An 18494-nucleotide genomic window follows, 5' to 3' on the forward strand; every position below is an offset into this window, starting at 1 on the left:
CCCCCACCTCGCCCCTGGGCCATGGGCCAAGCCCAACGCCCCAGGCCTGCAAGGCTCCCCAAGGCTCCCCAGAGCCTGCGGTTGGCAGCCCCCCAGCCCCGTGGTTTGGCTGCGACCTGGCTCCCCAGGCCTGCAGTTCAGCCGGAGCAGCTTCTCTGCGCCCGAATAAACACCACGGGTCCGGATTCAGATCCTGCTGTGGCCAGTTTCCTGCGCCACCTCTGAGAGCGGGACATGAGCAAGACCCCTGGCAGGGTGGAGGGGTCCCACAGATGTTTTACTTCAAAAAGAAGCGTCTTAGCTGTGTTGTCTGGGGTGGTTGCAGGAGTCCTGCTATCGTAGGAACAGACCGCGCCAGGTTAAGGCACCCCTGTTCCCCTGACCTGTTCTGGGAGGACGTGTCCTGACGGGCCCACCCCCACCACTCTGACCTCTCCCAAAACCTAAAGTCCCAGTGGTCCCTGTGACCTTTCTCCATCTCCTGCCCCTTCCTGATAGCAAGTCACACCCTATGGTCCCCGTTCTCAGGAGCAAGAGCAAGGCCAGCGGCCAGAGGGAAGGTTCCCGCGCTCAGCCCGGTGACGCCCTTACAGATGGTCTAACCTAGTGGTTTCCAAACTGTGCTCCTTAGCACCCTGGGTTCTCAGAGCTGTCCCAGGCCTCACGCTGGAGGGAATGTACCCTGCAACCCTCTCTCCCTGTGTCCCCCCTACCCCGCTGCTGCAGATACACCAGACCAGGTCTCTGTGTTCTGGGTAGGCCTCCACAGTTCAAACCACATTTCTATGGCTTGAAAGCAAGTTTGGCAATTACTGAGCTGGTCCAGTGGTGTTATTTTCTAGATGAGGACACTGAAGCCCAGAGAAGTTAAGTGACCTCTCTCAGGTTCCCCCAGCGGGCGGGTCGATGGGCCGCACCTCTAGCTGGCCCGGTGACTTGGGAACAGTGCTCTTGTCTGAACAGTGGAGGGAAGAGGAGCTGTGGACGGCCATCCCCATGGGGTGTGAGCTGGAGGGTTGTGCGATCAACACAGGTATCTCCGCGCTCCCTCGAGCCCCTCCAGCCTTTGCCCATTTCCCCAAACCGATAAAATCAGTAATGGTTCTAAAATGCAGTGTGGGCTCTGGGGGCAGCAGGTCCTGGGTTCAGATGCTGAGTGCGTCCCTTACTGAGCCCGTCAAGATGCAGTTGCCTGCTGGGGCCACAAGAGTCCCTCCTGGGGCAGCAGCAAGGAGTAAATGAGAGGAGGGGCTGACAGTGCCAGACCCTGCGAACAGCTGGCCTTTAAGAAACAGGAGTCAGATACGATCTCCCTGATATGAGGAAGTGGTGATGCAACATGGGGGCTTAAGTGCGTAGGAGAAGAATCAATGAAACAAGATGGGATTGGGAGGGAGACAAACCATAAGTGACTCTTAATCTCACAAAACAAACTGAGGGTTGCTGGGGGGAGGGGGTTTGGGAGAAGGGGGTGGGGTTATGGACATTGGGGAGGGTATGTGCTTTGGTGAGTGCTGTGAAGTGTGTAAACCTGGCGATTCACAGACCTGTACCCCTGGGGATAAAAATATATGTTTATAAAAAATAAAAAATTTAAAAAAAAAAAAAAAGAAACAGGAGTCAGCTGAGTAGGGTTTCTTCTGACTGTTGGTTGTTTCTTTCAGGAGTGACTGGCCCCAGGCTAGACCAAGGATGCTGCTGTGCGCCTTCTTTCTGGTCAAGCCTGAGGAGAAGTTGAGCTCTCCAAATCCAGCCTTGTCTTCTTCTCCAAGATACCACCAGATGCTCAGACCACTGCCTCTCAGGGTGGGGCGGGGGTACACCTGCCTCCCTCTCACCCTCCTGTCCCCCCTCGGCCACTCCGGGGACTCCGCACTTTGCCCTCTGCCTGGCGGGGAGGGGGAGAGCAAAGCCTCCTCCTTGCCCAGGGCTGCAGAAATTCATTGCCAAAGATTCCACAGAGACACTGAACAAATTGTGAGAACACCCCTCAGTGGGAAGCCGCACCATTGCTCTATGACTTGTGCTCCTCCTATTGCCAAAGCCATCCCAAGCCAAAGACGAGTCAGCAGCGATCCCACTGGAAACTCATGGAAGGGATGGCTGTTTGGTGACCATTGGAAGGGCTCGACCCTCTGACCTGGAACTCTTTTTCTACACTGGGCCCTGAGCCGGCTGGGTACAAGATAAACTTTCGGGGGGTGGTGAGAGAGGGCTGGGGACACTTGCATGGAGTGGGATATGAGATCCTGGCCCTCTTCTCGCCCTCGCACTGGCTGCCTAGGCCTCTGACCCTGATTCACAGTGTTCCCTGGGTCTAGGCTCCTTGGTCCCTGAGCATCGAGGCAAAGGAGGAAGGGAGGAAAGAAGCAATATTGTATTCCACCCCAGGGACTAGACCCACCAAGGTCACCTAAAGGGTCTCTGTTGCCCAGCCAGGCCAGCCAGCCACGCCTTGCCTGTAGCCCTCACTCCTGGCTGGGAAAACAAGATGGTGCCCTGCACGAAGGCCAGTAGTCTGTTCCGGGTTATGCAGCGGGGAGGGGGGTGCAGAGGGGAAGAAGGGACCAGGGGAACGGGCCAGTAAGTTGGGGAGGGGGGAAGGCATGTTCAAAGCCAAGGCCTGTTCTTCCTTGTGCTCAAAAGGCCAAAGCTGTTCACATCTGTGCTCAACCATCTGCTTCAAATTGAAGTAAAAGCCCCAACATGTAAAGAAAACCCTTGCTCGTGTTGAATGGACTCTGTGGGCGATCAGGACTGTGGCTGGTCAGTTGAGGGGCAGTTGTGGGGGAGGGGAGAGGCTGGTCTTGGCCTAGAGGTTGAGAACCCTTCAGGAAGTGGCCAGTGTGTGAGTGTGTATGTCTGTGTGTGTCAGGGGGTAGGAGACCTGCAGCATGCCCTCAGCCTGGACTAGTGACCAGGACGCCTGGTCAGAAACGTGAGGAGCTCTTTCCACCTCAGACCTCACTCACTTCGTTCAGCCCCAGGACACCTTCTCTTGTCTGTTCTTCAGGCTCCTGGGCCGGGGTCGGAGTGTCTGCAGGCCCAGTGGGCTGACCGGAGCCTCCCTCCCTTGCACAAGCATTTCCCAGGCACAGCCCTTGGGCAAGAACCAGATTGTTGAGCTGTTCTGGATCTGGGACAGAAGCAGGGGACCCAGATGTTCATAGTGTTCCTCAAAGCAAAGGTGCCCTGGAAGCCAGATAGACAGAGTGGGCTTGGGATGGAAGTGACAAGGGGATGGTTCAGAAAAGGAGCACCTGGATGGCTCTGTCGGTGAAACAGCTGGCTCTTGGTTTTGGCTCAGGCCATGATCCCAAGACCCTGGCATTGGGTCCGGAGCTGGGAGTCTATTTGGGGCTTCTCTCTCTCTCTCTCTCTCTCCCTCTCCCCCTCCCCCTGCTCATACACTCTCTCTCTAAATAAATTTAAATACACCTCTAAATATAGAGACAGAGAGGTTGGTCACCTAGGACTCCAGGCACAGGTCACAAACCCACTCTCTTGTCTCTCTGAATTTCTGAGTAATGCTTGTGGCACTTCCTAAGGAAACAGGAAGTGTGGACCAATCAGCATCAAACCTATTGACATAAGAGGACCCTTTCTGTTATTAAAATGTAGGGAGGTACCCCCATCCTGCTGCCAGGGGACCAGAGTCATTGCCTTCCCACCGAGAGAAACCCACGGCCTCCACTCCCCACCCGTCTTGTTCCTGGCCTTCATTACATACTTCTATTTCATTCTGAAGCTTCTATGGATCACCGGCTGCGTATCAGACATGGAATTAGGTGTCGGCAATAGACAGCTCTCACATAGCACTTTTCTTCACAGAGGTCATGGTTCTTATAGACAAGCAAATCATTATGACGCAGTCAGATATCTAAGATGGTGTTGGGAACTTCAGGAAAGGAAAAACCAGCTCTCCCTGGGCAGTTGTCAGGAAGAGCTTTCCTCCAAAGGGGACTTGGGAGTTGGGTCTTGAAGGATGAATAGAAGTTTTCTGTGCAGAGGAATGGGAGAAGGGCTTTCTACACATACGAATAACTTAGTCCTGGAAGGACATTGGAATCACCTCAGGAGATGATTAAATATTGATATGAAGTATTTATGCCAAAGTCCCATCTCCAGAAATTATAATGTATCTGGAATGTTCCCGGGGCACTGGGATTTTTAAGAAATTCCCTACGTGATTCCAATGTGCCAGCAAGGTGGACAACTACTGGTTTAAAGTGGGCTTGGGTCTCAGACCTAAAAGCAGTTTATGGGGATGCAGGCTGGGCCAAAAATGCAGATGGATGGATGTGCGTGTGTGTATAGTTCTGTGTGCACATGCACACACACGCGTGTGGGGAATGATTAAAAGTTCATGCTTTTCTTTCTTCTTCCAGCTTCCCCACCAGCACAGCAGCTTGTGTGTTTTTGCACGTACACACACAAACATACACTCCTCCTCATGTTCCCATGCACACCCGTGTACACACTTGCATATATTCCCCGGGAAGGGAAATCTGTTTAAGATAGGTTCAGATCTCCTTGACAGTCTTTTAGATTGTTTTACATAAGCAACCATGCAAAAAGACCCTCGCCCACGTAAAAACAATGAAGAGCCACCCTCTTCATGTGTCCAGGTCCAGCTGAGGGTTTTGGTCCCGGAGCCCCTGCCAGCTTGTTTGTGACGCAACCTCCTGCTTTGTTGTTTGCTCTGAGTCCCGGCCCCAAAGCCCTGTGATGGCTCATCGGTCACCAGCCACGGGGGACCCAGGGCACCTGCATGAGAGTGCACGCACACGTCTGCGCGCGTACCTCTGTGTGTGTCCCCGGTTCCTGCAGTACGCATGCTTCCTGCTCTCCGCAGGACAAAATCCCAGACAGCTGCTCCGGGATTTGGGGCTTCTGGCTCCACCAAGCTTCACATGACGCTTCAAAAACTCCAAGCACGGAGGCTGCAGTGCTTCCTGGTTCCAGCCTCATACTACCCCAGAAGTGAGGCTTAAGTTCTGGGGAGGGTGGTCCACAAGTCCCCGGGCCCCTCTCTGGGCTCACAGCTTGGCCAGGGCGCCCCAAGTGGACTCTGTCTCACCACTCCGTACTCCCTGGGGTCCCTATGCACCCCCAACTCTGGCCTCAGACCTCCTCCTAGGCTCCCTCCACCACCCCAAGACCTCCAAGGCCCTGGACTGTCCTTTCCCTTCACCCCACCTTCGCCCCTTTTCTCTTTCTCATTGTCCAGTGAAGAGGAGGGGTAGGCCCAGGGGTGGGGAACTGGGTGGCTGTGTGCGGGGACTGTGCTGGGAGCTGGAGGGACAGACAGCCCCTTCCTGCCCACAATCCCCAGGGGCGGAGGCCAGCGCTGTGTTGGGGTCAGCCATGGGAGGAGGCCCCCTGGGGGCTGGAGAGGGTACTGCACTTGTCTCCCTCTTGCCATGCTGTTTCCTGAGCGACAAAGTCATCGCCAGTGTCCAGGGGCAGAGCAAGACTTGGACATCTTTAAGTGTTTCCTCGAAAGGGTTTTGTACAGCCCTTCTCATTTGGACCTCTTGCTGCCGCCCCACTTGCTCAGCTGTGGTCTGTTTCCAGGCTCCAGTAGGACAGGGAGGCATGGGGGGGGGGTGCTCTCCTTGGGAGGCACAGAGAGGGGGCAAAGCGAAGGGCAACTGGCTTCATCCTCCGCTACCCACCCCCATCCTGGTTCTCACCTTGGCATCCGTCTTCCCTTTGAGACCCTAGACCCTGGACAAGCTCCGTCTGCCTTCCTGAAGCCAGGTACCATCAAGGAACTTGGATTTGTACGTAATGACCTGGTTTTACAGATATTTGGGCACATATTCTAACCTCCAGATGGTGCTATGAATTCCTAGAGGGCAAAGATTGGGTCTAATCCATTTGCAAATCCTCGAAAAGGCCTTGCAAAATGTATATATTGGTTTCTCTGTTAAATGAATAAAAAGTGGGAAATACGGTGATTCACGCCTTTCTTTTCGTCCTTTCACAAATAACTACCAAGCAGCTAATTTGTTCAAGACCCCGAGAGAATGGGACGCAGGCCTTTTCCAAAACCTTAAAGAGGCTCCGAGGGAGAAGGTCTAGAGCGGAGTGGAGCCTGGCCTGGAGCTTTTTGCTCCCTCTGCAGGTGAGCCTTGGAGAACGGCGTGCTCGCAGAGGACCAGGGCAGAGCACAGGGGCCCGCGAGGAGCAGGTGGACAGCTATGAGCTGTGCGAGGATGAATGAACGGACGCTGCCACACCCCCGGGCTGCCCCCACCGCAGACAACGCCCATCGGTATCAACAGCCGTGGCTCTTCTCGCGGGCCTGGAGGCCACCTGACAGAGTTCCTGATAAGCGCTCCGGGCAGTCACTATTAATCATTCAAAGAGACGCGCTCCTTTTGGCCTCTTGGAGCGAGTTTCAGTGGGAACACCCTTAGGCCAGCCTCCCCGTGCACCCCAAGGAAGAAGTGACTGAGGCTAGGTTGGGGAGATAGGCTTCCTTATTGCCCATGGAGCTGTGTGGCGCCCCCTGGCGGGCCCCTCTTTCCCTGATCGGCTACCGCTGACCTTTCCCTTTCGGTGGCCCATAGAGGTCTATTTCTGAAGTCCCTTCCCTGCACCCACCTCAGCCAGGTCAAAATCCAGGCTCCCTCCTTGCCCGTCGGACCCTCCTCTCTTCCAGAGTCTCCAACGTCTCCGCAGTCTTTGTGATCCGCATCTTGGCGACCCCGGGGTGCTGGCTGAATCCCAGGTTCCTTTTCTCTGGCTGCCCATGAAACAACATTCTTTCTGAACCTTAGTGTTTGCTGCAATGGAAACAGTTCCTTTTCAATCTAACTTTGCTCTGCCAAGATCTACCCAGCTGCCCCCCTGCCCTCCCCCGACACCCCAGTTCCTCCCAGAGCACGAGTTCTCTCAGTCCCAGAACTTGGGCAGCCAGAGGGACCCTGCTTTACCCAACACCATGGTCTAGGTCCTTCCATCCTAAGAGCTCCTCTCTCTCGCTCAGATATAAAAACAACTCGACCACCACCTCAAATTCACAGAAGCCCAGCATGACCCCAAGTCTCCCAGGATTCTTAGGGGGAGAGTTGTAGCCCCATGGTTATGTTGGCTTTGATCTCTTGGGTCCACTGAATTCATATTCTCTCTCCCAATTGCCTCCTATGGCTGATCCCATCTCTCTAACCTGCTTCAGCTCAAGAGAACACAGACACTTTTCCTTGATTTCCCCCAAGCATCATTTCCATAAGGGAGCTGTATGTAGAGGAATTATTTTTCTCTTTCTTAGTGATTTAAAAAAAAAAATGTTGTATACTCACAAAACCAAACAAGACCTTGCTTTTTTCTTCCCAATTTATTTAGCTGATTTCATGTATTTTTGACAGGTTCATCATGTTTCCGGCAGTTATAAATATTTTCCCCTCTGGCTTCACTCCCTGACACTACATTTCTGGGCCATGACTCACCCTAAGTTGTCCCACAGCTGGGGCTTGAATCCAGCCTTTTTTCTTCAATTGAATATCCCCCTAACCAGCCCTAGGTCCCCACCAAAGCCAGACCAGAAGAGTGAGACTATAAAATACGGTATCCAATGGAAAGGTCACAGGCAAACAAGGCAGCAGTCTGGGGCTCTCACCCACCCTTAGCTGAGCAGGTATCTAAGGACTTGCTTCTAGGAGGAGGGACACATGGTCTGGAGAAGACACATTCCTCCCTTCAAGGCTTCCTGTAACCGAGGCATGTCTAAAGACAGCTGACTGACAACACCATCAGGAGCAGGGAAGAGGACAAAGCCTTCCCCCTCCCCCAAGAGGCAGACAGAGCCCTGAGCTTAGCCCCATGCCAAGCTCACACCCCAAACCACCTTCAAAGCCATCTGGCCCACAGGCGTTCATCCTCTGGGGTTTCATCTCCAACTCCATACCAGAAGTTTCTAGAGAATTTTCCTCTTGCACACACATACATGCTTGCAACACACACTTCGTCTTTTTTTTTTTTTTTTTTTTTAATGAAGAACTCAAAATGCTTCCAAGTCCCAAGAAAGAAATCTCCATTTTTGGAGAAGAAAATAAAACAAAAAGGCATTTTTTGGACACACTTTGGGCTAGTTCTTTTGACCTTGGTTTTCTAAATAAATATCCAGGTTTGACAAAGATTTTAGTGCCTCTCCCAGGTCTAAGGGGCAGCCTCAGAAGCCAAATTTGTAATTTGGGGAACAACTCTATGATGAACAGGACTGAGCCTTCTAAGAACAAAGGGTTGGATGATCCTCTCCATTGGGGGCCACAGCGTAATAAAGGCTCTGAAAAGTCCTATGTAAGAAAACAATTTAACTCTGAAAACAAGGGCTCTTCCAACTTATTTCAACACTTATTCTTTTTTTTTCTTTTAAAGATTTTATTTATTTATTTGGTGGACCGAGATCACAAGTGGGCAGAGAGGCAGGCAGAGACAGAGGGAGAGGGAAGCAGGCTCCCTGCTGAGCAGAGAGCCAGATGCGGGGCTTGATCCCAGGGCCCTGGGATCATGACGTGAGCTGAAGGCAGAGGCTTTAACCCACTGAGCCACCCAGGCACCCAGCACTTATTCTTTTAAAAAGATTTTTTTTTTACTGTTGTAAAATATATGTAACATAATATTTATCGTTTTGACCATTTTTAAATTCCCAATTCAGTAGCATTAAATAAATACATGCACAATGCCATGTTGTTGGCATTGGATCATTGTCATGATCCCCAATGAAAACCTTTCCCATGTCCCCCAGCTCCTGCTAGCTTCTATTCTACTTTCTGTCTCTATGAATGTGCCTATTCTAGGTACCTCATGTAAGTGAAGTATACACTATTTGTCCTTCCCTCTTGGGCGTATTTCACTAAGTATACTGTTTTCAAGATCGATCTACGCTGCAGCATGTATCAGAACTTTATTCCCCTTTATGTCCAAATGATATTCTATTGTTTGTATTTACTACATTTTGTTTATTCATTCTTCTATTGATGGAGTGCATTTAAGCTTTATTTCATACCCTTATGTCTTACGGGACACTAAGGGGGTTCCCTGGAACACAGTTTGGAGACTGCTGGTGTATGGAGTCACTAAAATGTTTGGATTTGGGATGAGCAAGGACTTTCTTACACACATGGTTGGCCCAGTCACTGCCAGAGGGGCTCTGGTCAGCTCGGTCTCCAAACTCAAGGTGGGTCTGAGGCCCGAGAGGTGAAGCTGTCTGGGAAGTACCTTGGTGGGGTGGTCCTCGGTTAGTGCTTGGGGAAACGAAGGAGAGCCTTGCCCTCCACCCCTCACCAGACACGTGGCCCTGCTGTGCCGTAGGGACCCACTGGGATGACTGACAGTTCAGTGTCGGTGACATCTGTCCGGGCTGCCTTCCCTGGCTTTGATGATAGGACTGGACAGGAGCCAAGCTGGAGGGGTACTGTTGCCTGAGAGGCCCCGGCCCCCTCTTGGCAGCCTCGCAGGTGTGCCCTGTCCTGTTCCTTCAGGGAACTGGACGAACTGTCCTGAACCACAGCCCTTCCCTGTCAGCACTTTCCACAGAGACCTCTCTCTAGCAGGCAGACATGCTGGGCTCACTCCCCCCTTTCAGAGGGTCTCCACGGCAGCTCTCTCCTCCCACGGAAACGGGTCTGGGAAAGGCAAGGGTGGCGGCACCCAGAGTAGAGCCTTCTCGGACTGCAGGGAGAACATGGGTCCCTTCAGGAACCTGGAGGCCTGGAGTCCAGCTTGGCCTGAGCTTCGACTCCATGAGTCCCCTCTCTTGAAAACAAGTAGCCGGTGGCTCTCTCCAAGGTCCCTCATAACGATGTCCAACCTGAGTCCCAAACTGAATGGGTTTTGCCTGCATGCTGGAGGTCAGGGTTCAGATGACAACTCCCCGCACAGACTCAGCCTCTACGAAGAGCTGGAAACCCAGCCTTGTTCTTGCCAGCCTTGTTCAGCTGTATTTCTCCTCCTGAAAGATGATCTGTTAAACCAGAAAAATTATTTGAAAGAGCAAAGGCCTGCCAGAGCTGTGAAACAGATCACAAAGAACAACAGCATCTTTAGAGAAATCACAAGTGAACGAGCAGCCGTCTTGCTAATCCGGGTACTCACCTCCCCAGCCCCCAGTCCCGCCCCTCAACTGAAGGTCCGTCACCCTTGGTCCAAACTCCATATGGCTCAGGCCTCCCAGGACACCTCCTTTCCCCTCATGACACTGTTGCTTGTCTCTCCCTCTATCTTCCTGGCTCGATGGTGGGCTCGTGAGCTCTGAGAGGTCAGGGAGGGGGTCCAGCTGTCTCCCCAGGGCAGAAGGGCCCTCAGGACCCGAGGCCTTGCTGGAAAGCACTGCTGCTCTGGGATGGGAGGGCTCCTTGGGGTTCTCTGCCCCGGTGAGGGGCTGCAGGGGGAGCCCCGAGGGTCCTGCCCATCCCACTCCAGCCTGCCGGATGTCCCCGCAGGGCCCAGCAGAGATTCAGGTGAGGGAGAAGAGTATCCGTTAAATGAGTGTTCCCCGGTGTGAAATGAATAAGAAGCATGAGCCACGGGGACCGTGCAGTGAGGGGAATCGGTGACTACTGAGCTTCTCCAGCCCAAAGCTGTTCAGAGGATTGGAGGGAACTTCCCTCAGCCTCAGGACGAGCCAGGAGTGTGTGTTCATCCTTACCAGGGCCTGTGTGCACCTGCCTCCCGGGTCCTGAGCCCACCTGAGGCCCTGCCTCATCACAGACTTGCCGTCTCCCTCTGTCACCTGGGCCAGTCTGTTCTCAGGATGTCTTCTCCCCTGCTCCCAGAGCCCAGCCCTGCCAGAAGAGGCCTGCCTCTCTTGGTTCGTCTCTGTCTTCTGGAGAAGCCCCTTTTGCCTCTCCTGGCTCCTGTTTGCCCCCCCTTCCCAGCCTGGTTTCCTCTAGGTATGGGTTCCAAGGCAGCTTCAACGCCATGGGTCACCTCTCTTGAGTACAAGTAGCCAGTGGCTCTGTGGTCTCCAAGGTCCCTTGTGTACCCACCCCAGAGACCTCCTGGCATGCAGGTTGTCCCAGGTGCAGAGGCTCTGACTCTGGTGCTCGGCCCTGCTGCTCACTCCTGTGTGACCCGGGGCAAATCACTCCCCTCTCTGAGCCTCAGTTTCCATCCACAAAATATGTGGTTGGACATGATGACTGAAGCTCCTTCCAGCTACATAATTCTATCGCCCTAGAAGATCATAGTCAACACCAGGCTGAGTTAAAAATCTACTTATATTTTTTAAAACAAGAATCTACTTAAGTTCTATTCCAAATTCAGCAATTTAAGCCTGCCTGCCCCACCAGGCATCACCCACTGTAGGAAGGAAGAGGCATTTCATTCCATCTGCTTTTCTCATTCAGGACTGGCCTCAGCTGGCCTGGCCTGTCCCCTAGCCCTCTGGGCCCCTCCCAGGGCTGCGGCCTTCCTTTGGCCCAGTCCTCAGTCCTCAGTCAGGGGCTCATTTCCTCCCCTGGGCCTGAACACTTTCCCGAGGAGCCAGTGCCTGCCCCTGCTGCCTGGACGCTTTCTCAGAGGCAGGGTGTGGACCATCTTGGCAGACACAGGCCTGCTCTAGATGAGACTCCGTTAACACAGAGATCTGCTGGGTGATAGGCAGCCACCAGGCAATTGCTCAGGGACACAGCAGAGTGGCCCACTGTTGCCTGCAGAAGCCCAGCTGCCCCTGGCTACTGGCAGGGTCTGTCAGCTGCCATCCTCTTGCTCCTTCTTGCTCTCGTGGGTTCTTTCTTTTTCCCTCCCTGAGGTGCCCATACAAGGAAGCGCCCATCCTCAGTGACCAAAGTCCTCCCCTAAAGCCACATCTTCCCGTCATTCTCACTCAGGATGTTCATGATGCTAAGTCCGGAGTCGATCCTCAGTCCGCACCAGAGCGGACCGGTCCACACGGTCGGTGAGGTCCCTTGGGGCTGCCCCCTACTTCTCTGGCTGCTTCTTCTCAGCCTCTTTTGCTTGTTCGCTGCCCTGGGGTTCGGTACTCAGGCCTGTCATTCTCTCCTCTCCCTCACTCCAGGGAGCACACCCTTTGCAGGCCACTCCTTGACTTCTAAATTCGTATGTGCCTCCCAGAGATGGCTACATCCCACCTGGAAGTAAAACCAGGTTCTTACGGTGACCTCCAAAGCCTGTGCCACCTGTCCCGTTTACCAACCTGACCTCACCAAACCAGCCCAGCCTGCCTCCGGGCCTTTGCACCAGCTGTTCCCCAACCTGGAATGCTCTACTCCAGAATATCCCCATGACCAGTATCACCTTCTTCAGTTCTTTGATCAGATGCCACCTACTCCGTGAGGCCTTCCCTGATTACTCTGTTTTAAACTGCAATGCTCCCTCACTGCACTGCCCCTGGCATTCTCTGTCTTCTTCCCTGTTTTATTTTACTCCCCAGACTCTTCACTGACTGACATGTTATGTTTTTTAAATGTATCTGTTTGCTTATTGATTTTTTTTCCCTCCCTCTGAAAGGTTAGTTCCATAGGATCAGGGATTTTTGTTTGTTTCATTCAATGTATCCCTAGCATCTAGAACAGTGCCAGGCACATAGTAGTAGAACAACAAATATTTGTTGAACAAATGACTTGGGAGCTCTAGCCAATATCCTTGCACATATAGCTTCACATTCTGAGCTTTTTACTTCTGTAGAATAAATCCTGGAAGTGAGGTTGTTATGTCAAAAGCACACAGTGTAGAGTATTTTTAATTTTAATAAACAATTTTAGATTATTTTCCCAAGGGGTTGTAGCAAGTCATGCCCATTTCCCTGCCTGTGCTGGATGTCATATGACACTTGAATTCTTGCCAATGTGTTAATGAGGGGGAAGGCATCTTATTGTTTTAATTTTCATTTTCCTGACTAATAGAGAAGGCTGTGTTTCTTATTTATTGACTACTTGAATAATTCTTATTTCTTCTGTCTTGCTCATAGCCATTATTCAATTTTTAGTGGTTGGGGGTGGGGAGGGAGAACGGCTTACTTTTCTAATGAGTTTTTAGAGGGAATCTTCATTTCTTAAGAACAACAACAAATCCCAGATAATTCTGATACTTAGGAAGGTTCTAGAGCTGTTATGCTAGAGTGAGTATCCCCCTGGCTTGCCACAGGGATGCCCTGGGAGTTTTAGAATTAAAGATGTTTTACAGGTTGGTTTTTTTTTTTCCTGGTTTGTTCTCCATATTTTCTACAATGTACTGTTGTTACTTCAAAAAAGACTAAAAACAATCATAGGAAAGTCCATGTGCTGTCATGCCAAGTAGAAAAAGCATTTACAATTGGGATGTACTTTTTTTTTTTTTAAAAAAGATCTTATTTATTTATTTGACAGAGAAAGAGAGAGAGAACATGAGCACAAGCAGGGTAGCAGCAGAGGGAGAGGAAGAAGCAGCATCCCCACTGAGCAGGGACCCTGACAGGGGGCTCCATCCTGGGACCCTGAGATCATGACCTGAGCGGAAGGTAGATGCTTAACCAACTGAATCACCTAGGTGCCCTTAGGGATGTACTTTTTGATGACAGTTAAATAAAAAGGCTCTCTCTATGTAGAAACTCTAGCAGTGAATTAGCCCAAATGAAAAGGAGAGGGATTATGGGTAATTTTTCTCTACATGGGAGGCAGGAGAGTGAGGCAGGGAAGAGGTGAATGGGGAATCCTCAGTGGAAAAAGATAGGTCGGAATAATGGCACTCAGCCCACAACACGCTCTGCTGTGCCTTGGTAGACATCACTAATCAATCCCTTCAGTGATTTCACTGAGGTCCAGACTCTGTCTGAGAATCTTTCTCAGCCGGGCAAGCCAGGGAGCTTCCAGTCACAGATCAGAGCTGGCAGGCAAGATTAACCCATTCATCCATTCTTGCCCAGGCAGGAGGCAGGCCAGTCAACACCAGCCCCATAGAGGCCTCTCTTGCTGGGGCAGCGGCACACTCCCCAGGGGCCTCACAGTTGCCCTGGGACCACAGTCCAGTTGACTGCTCCTGCCGAGAAGGCCCCCTAGGATTTTTCAATGTGCATGGGCTCTCATCACTGGTACCTAGCACTGCTTTCTGGAATCCCTTTTCCTCTGGACCCGGGGCTTGTTGGAACTGGGAACACTGTCCTCAGCCTGGATGCTAGGACTGTCACTTCATCCAGCCCCAGACACATCCCCTCAGGTACCACACCTTGGTCACTCCCACTATTGGCCTGACTCTCCAGCCTCTGACTTCCGTTCTCACCATTCCTGGCCTGCGCCCGGCCCCGCCCCGTGGTCTCCTCTGTGATTTCATGCCTTGTGTCTCCTGGCACAGCCTATCTAACCAGATTCTCAGCCCCACCTGACTCTCCTTCCTGTTCTGCACTTGACTTGCCTGGGAGCTGCCAGATTCACGGCAGATTCACAGGGTCACAGACTCACAGCAGGACACCCAGAATTCCTCACTGTGCCTCCTCCTCCAGACCAGGTAGGTTGATTAGAAAGGACTGCAGGAAATATTTTTTACAGCTTTTTCTGTTTCAGGAAAAACAGTAAATGATATAGAAAAACTACATAGAAATGTATGAAAAAAGTTGGCAATAATTTAACCACCTGGAGATAACCATGCTTATCAACTAGGCAAACACCTTTCCCAGTCACCTCTCTGACTCCACACCCGTTGAGATATGTGTGTATATATAAATCGTCTTAAATGGGATCATGCTGTTATTCAACCTGAGATTTTCACTCATCCATATATCATGAACATCATAAAGGGCACCACTGATGAAAAAAGTGTAAATTACATGCCACCGGATTCTTTCTTTCACCTGGCACATCTGCATTTTTGCTTCTTTTGAGTCAGAAACATAATTTGTGTCCCTTTTTTTCCCCATAGTAACAGACCACCAGTTTTTATTTGTGTGTACTGCCACTACAATAGAGACCACACATCCCAACTCCCTCTGGACTATGTGTGGTCATGTGACTGAATTCTAGCCAATGGGGTAAGAGCAGCAGAAGTATACAGACAACTTTCCGGATGTGTCTTGTGGTGGAGTTTTATATGTGTCCACAAATTCTTTGGCGCTCCTTCTTCCATTAGGGTGAAACCTAACTCCCCTCCCTTGAAGTATATGCTGTGCTTTGTGACTGGATTCGATCGAACAGCATATGGCAGAAGTCATGGTGTGTGACCTGCAAAATTAGGACAGAAGAAGCAGTTGGCTTCCTCCTTGCTCTATCTTGTAATAACCACTCTGGGGAGGCCAACTGCCAGGTAAGGAGGACAATCAGGAAGCCCAGTGGAGAGGCCCACATGGCAAGGAACTGAGACTTCCTGCTGACAGCCACATGGGTGAGCCCTTTTGGAAGACCATCTCGAAGCTTCAATCTAGCCCTCAGATGACTGGCTGTCCTCCTTGACATCTTGACAGCAACCTCTGAATTACTGACTCATGGAAACTGAGATGATAAATTTTTATTGTTTGGAGCAACTAAGTTTTGGGAGAATATGTTATGCAGCAGTAGACATCCAATATATATTCTTAAGAGGATGAGTGGGTCTTCCCTTCCTCTTTAGCCTCTCTCTGGATGGAAGGTGGACGTGGGGAGTGCCATCTTGGATCTTGCAAATGAGAACAACAAGCTGGGGATGGAGGAGCAACAACATGGATGGGGTCTGGGTCCTCCATGGCTTCATAAGCAGAGTCAGCATAACAACTCACTTGTCTCTCCGAGAGGGAAATCAATAGCCGTAGTAATAAAGCCAGAGCTTCCCACTGTTGGGCCTCCTGATGTGTGTAAATGGGTTCCAGGTGTGTGAAGCTACTGACGCCTCCATCCCTGGGCCAGTGCCCTCTGCACACGAGCAACCTTGTTCTTTCGCATCGCTGAGCTATATAATTACCAATTTCTCTCCCACAGTGGAAATAAAATTTGGGATGCTTTGGATCTCTGTCACAACAGCCAAATTTTACCCTAACAAAGACATTCTGCAAAGTGAGATGTCACTTGGTATGTTTAACATGCGGTCTCTGTAATAAGGCCCCTGGGTTGTCATCCCCTGAAGGGGTCTGTCACACCTTGGCTGGTGAGGCTGGTGGGTGTTGCAGGTGGTCAGGCTTTCCCTAGATCCAAGAGGCCCACCATGCTTGTGGTCGCTCCCCCTGTCTGGGCAGAGGGCCAACTCTGCAAACAACAGGAACGACCTCTCTTCTCCAGCCTCAGAGAATCACTTTTCAGCTGCCTTTGATTCTCTTTCCCCTGACTGCATCCATTCCCTAAGATCCCTTTCCTTCTTGGGCTCTGCCCACCTCAGGAACAGGGATGGCGGCAGGTCTGAGGTGGATGCATTCCTTCTTCTCATGTACCATGTCATTGCTCCCTGATGATGGCCATGGGTCACACATCCACACAGAATCAGCCTCATTTGGACAGAATACTTTTTTCTTTTTAAGATTTTATTTATTTAGGGACACCTGGGTGGCTCAGTGGGTTAAGTCTCTGCCTTTGGTGCAGGTCATGATCTCAAGGTCCTGGGATCTAGCCCTGCATCAGGCTCTCTGCTCAGTGTGGAACCTGCTTCCCCCTACCTCTCTGCTTGCCTCTCTGCCTACATGTGATCTCTCTCTCTCTGTGTCAAATAAATAAAATCTTTTCAAAAAAAGATTTTGCTTGGGACGCCTGGGTGGCTCAGTTGGTTGGACGACTGCCTTCGGCTCAGGTCATGATCCCGGAGTCCCGGGATCGAGTCCCACATCGGGCTCCCAGCTCATGGGGAGTCTGCTTCGCTCTCTGACCTTCTCCTCGCTCATGCTCTCTCTCACTGTCTCTCTCTCAAGTAAATAAATAAAATCTTTTAAAAAAAAAAAAGATTTTGCTTATTTATTTTAGAGAGAGAGTATGCAAATGCAGGGAGGGGCAGAGGAAGAGCAAGAGAGAGAATCCCAAGCAGACTCTGTTCTGAGCATGGAGCCTGATGCGGGGCTCCATCCCAGGACCCTGAGACCATGACCTGAGCTGTATTCAAGAGTGAGACACTTAACTGACTGAGGCACCCAGGCGTCCCAATTCAGACAGAATTCTGTTAAGAGAAAGGGGCCTGATTTTCCTGATTTTGCCTACGCAGAACAGCAGAATCTCAATTTTGGTCACTAGGTAAGGTTCACCTGACCCAGGTAACCAGCTAAAGGGTCTTTCCCCTGTTTAAGGACTATAGGAAGTCGGGAAAAGGATTTGTTTTAGCATGAATGACCTCATGTTGTGACGTGAAAACCATATCCATGTTATGGCATTGCTTCTGCAAACATAAACTCAAATCTCCATGACTATGAATATTCTCCAGTAGCATTCGGGGGTCCCTGCTCAGCAGGTCCTCACTCATGACTGGTGGGAGTTCTGAGCAGTGTGACCAGGAAAGGGTGCTGGTTTGGCTCTAGTGAGCTCCTCTCTGGCCAAGCCCTGCTGCTCCGATAAGCCATTTACACACTCACTCTCCACTGCTGCTCTGGGGCAGGGTCTTTTTGTTGTTTCAGGGTCCTTATTTTCCAGTTAGTTTCAGGACCTGCCAAGGTGATTGCGTAAAAGTTGGCTTTAGTCAATAACTTTTTTTTCTCCCTTCTTTTTTCAGGATATTGTGTGTGTGTGTGTGTGTGGTAAAATACACGTCACAAAAAAAATTTACTATGTCAATCATTTTTTAAAAAGATTTTATTTTAAAAAAATTTTTTAAATAAAGATTTTATTTATTTATTTGACAGACAGAGATCACAAGTAGGCAGAGAGGCAGGCAGAGAGAGGAGGAAGCAGGCTCCCTGCTGAGCAGAGAGCCCAATTTGGGGCTCAATCCCAGGACCCTGGGATCATGACCTGAGTCGAAGGCAGAGGCTTTATCCCACTGAGCTACCCAGGCACCCCATCAATAATTTTTTTTTAAAAATTATTTATTTATTTATTTATTTATTTATTTATTTATAATAAACATATAATGTATTTTTATCCCCAGGGGTACAGGTCTGTGAATCACCAGGTTTACACATTTCACAGCACTCATCATAGCACATACCCTCCCCAATGTCCATATCCCCACCACCCTCTCCCATCCCCGCTCCCCCCAGCAACCCTCAGTCTGTTTTTTTAAGATTGAGTCTTTTATGGTTTTTCTCCCTCCCAATCCCATCTTCTTTCATTTTTTCTTTTCCTACCCTCCAACCCCCCTACGTTGCATCTCCACTTCCTCATATTAGGGAGATCATATGATAGTTGTCTTTCTCCGATTGACTTATTTCGCTAAGCATAATACCCTCTAGTTCCAGCCATGTCGTCACAAATGGCAAGATTTCATTTCTTTTGATGGCTGCATAGTATTCCATTGTGTATATATACCACATCTTCTTTATCCATTCATCTGTTGATGGACATCTAGGTTCTTTCCATAGTTTGGCTATTGTGGGCATTGCTGCTATAAACATTCGGGTACTCGTGCCCCTTCGGAGAACCACGTTTGTATCTTTAGGATATATACTCAGT

At 50.6% G+C, this 18494-nt stretch overlaps 1 protein-coding gene across 1 annotated transcript in view; it reads left to right on the plus strand.

The window, feature by feature from the left end:
• The window catches only part of ATOH8 (atonal bHLH transcription factor 8), a 34923-nt gene extending 28960 nt beyond the window's left edge, over nt 1-5963 (plus strand). Inside the window, exon 3 of the mRNA XM_004742342.3 lies at nt 1665-5963. Within this exon, the coding sequence (XP_004742399.2) occupies nt 1665-1670 (6 nt within the window). The 3' untranslated portion in view covers nt 1671-5963. The remainder of the gene's footprint in view (nt 1-1664) is intronic.
• Nucleotides 5964-18494: the final 12531 nt, after the last annotated feature.

Source organism: Mustela putorius, unplaced genomic scaffold (assembly GCF_011764305.1).
Source record: "Mustela putorius furo isolate JIRA1106 unplaced genomic scaffold, ASM1176430v1.1 tig00000281_pilon_pilon_pilon, whole genome shotgun sequence".
Lineage (NCBI taxonomy): Eukaryota > Metazoa > Chordata > Mammalia > Carnivora > Mustelidae > Mustela > Mustela putorius.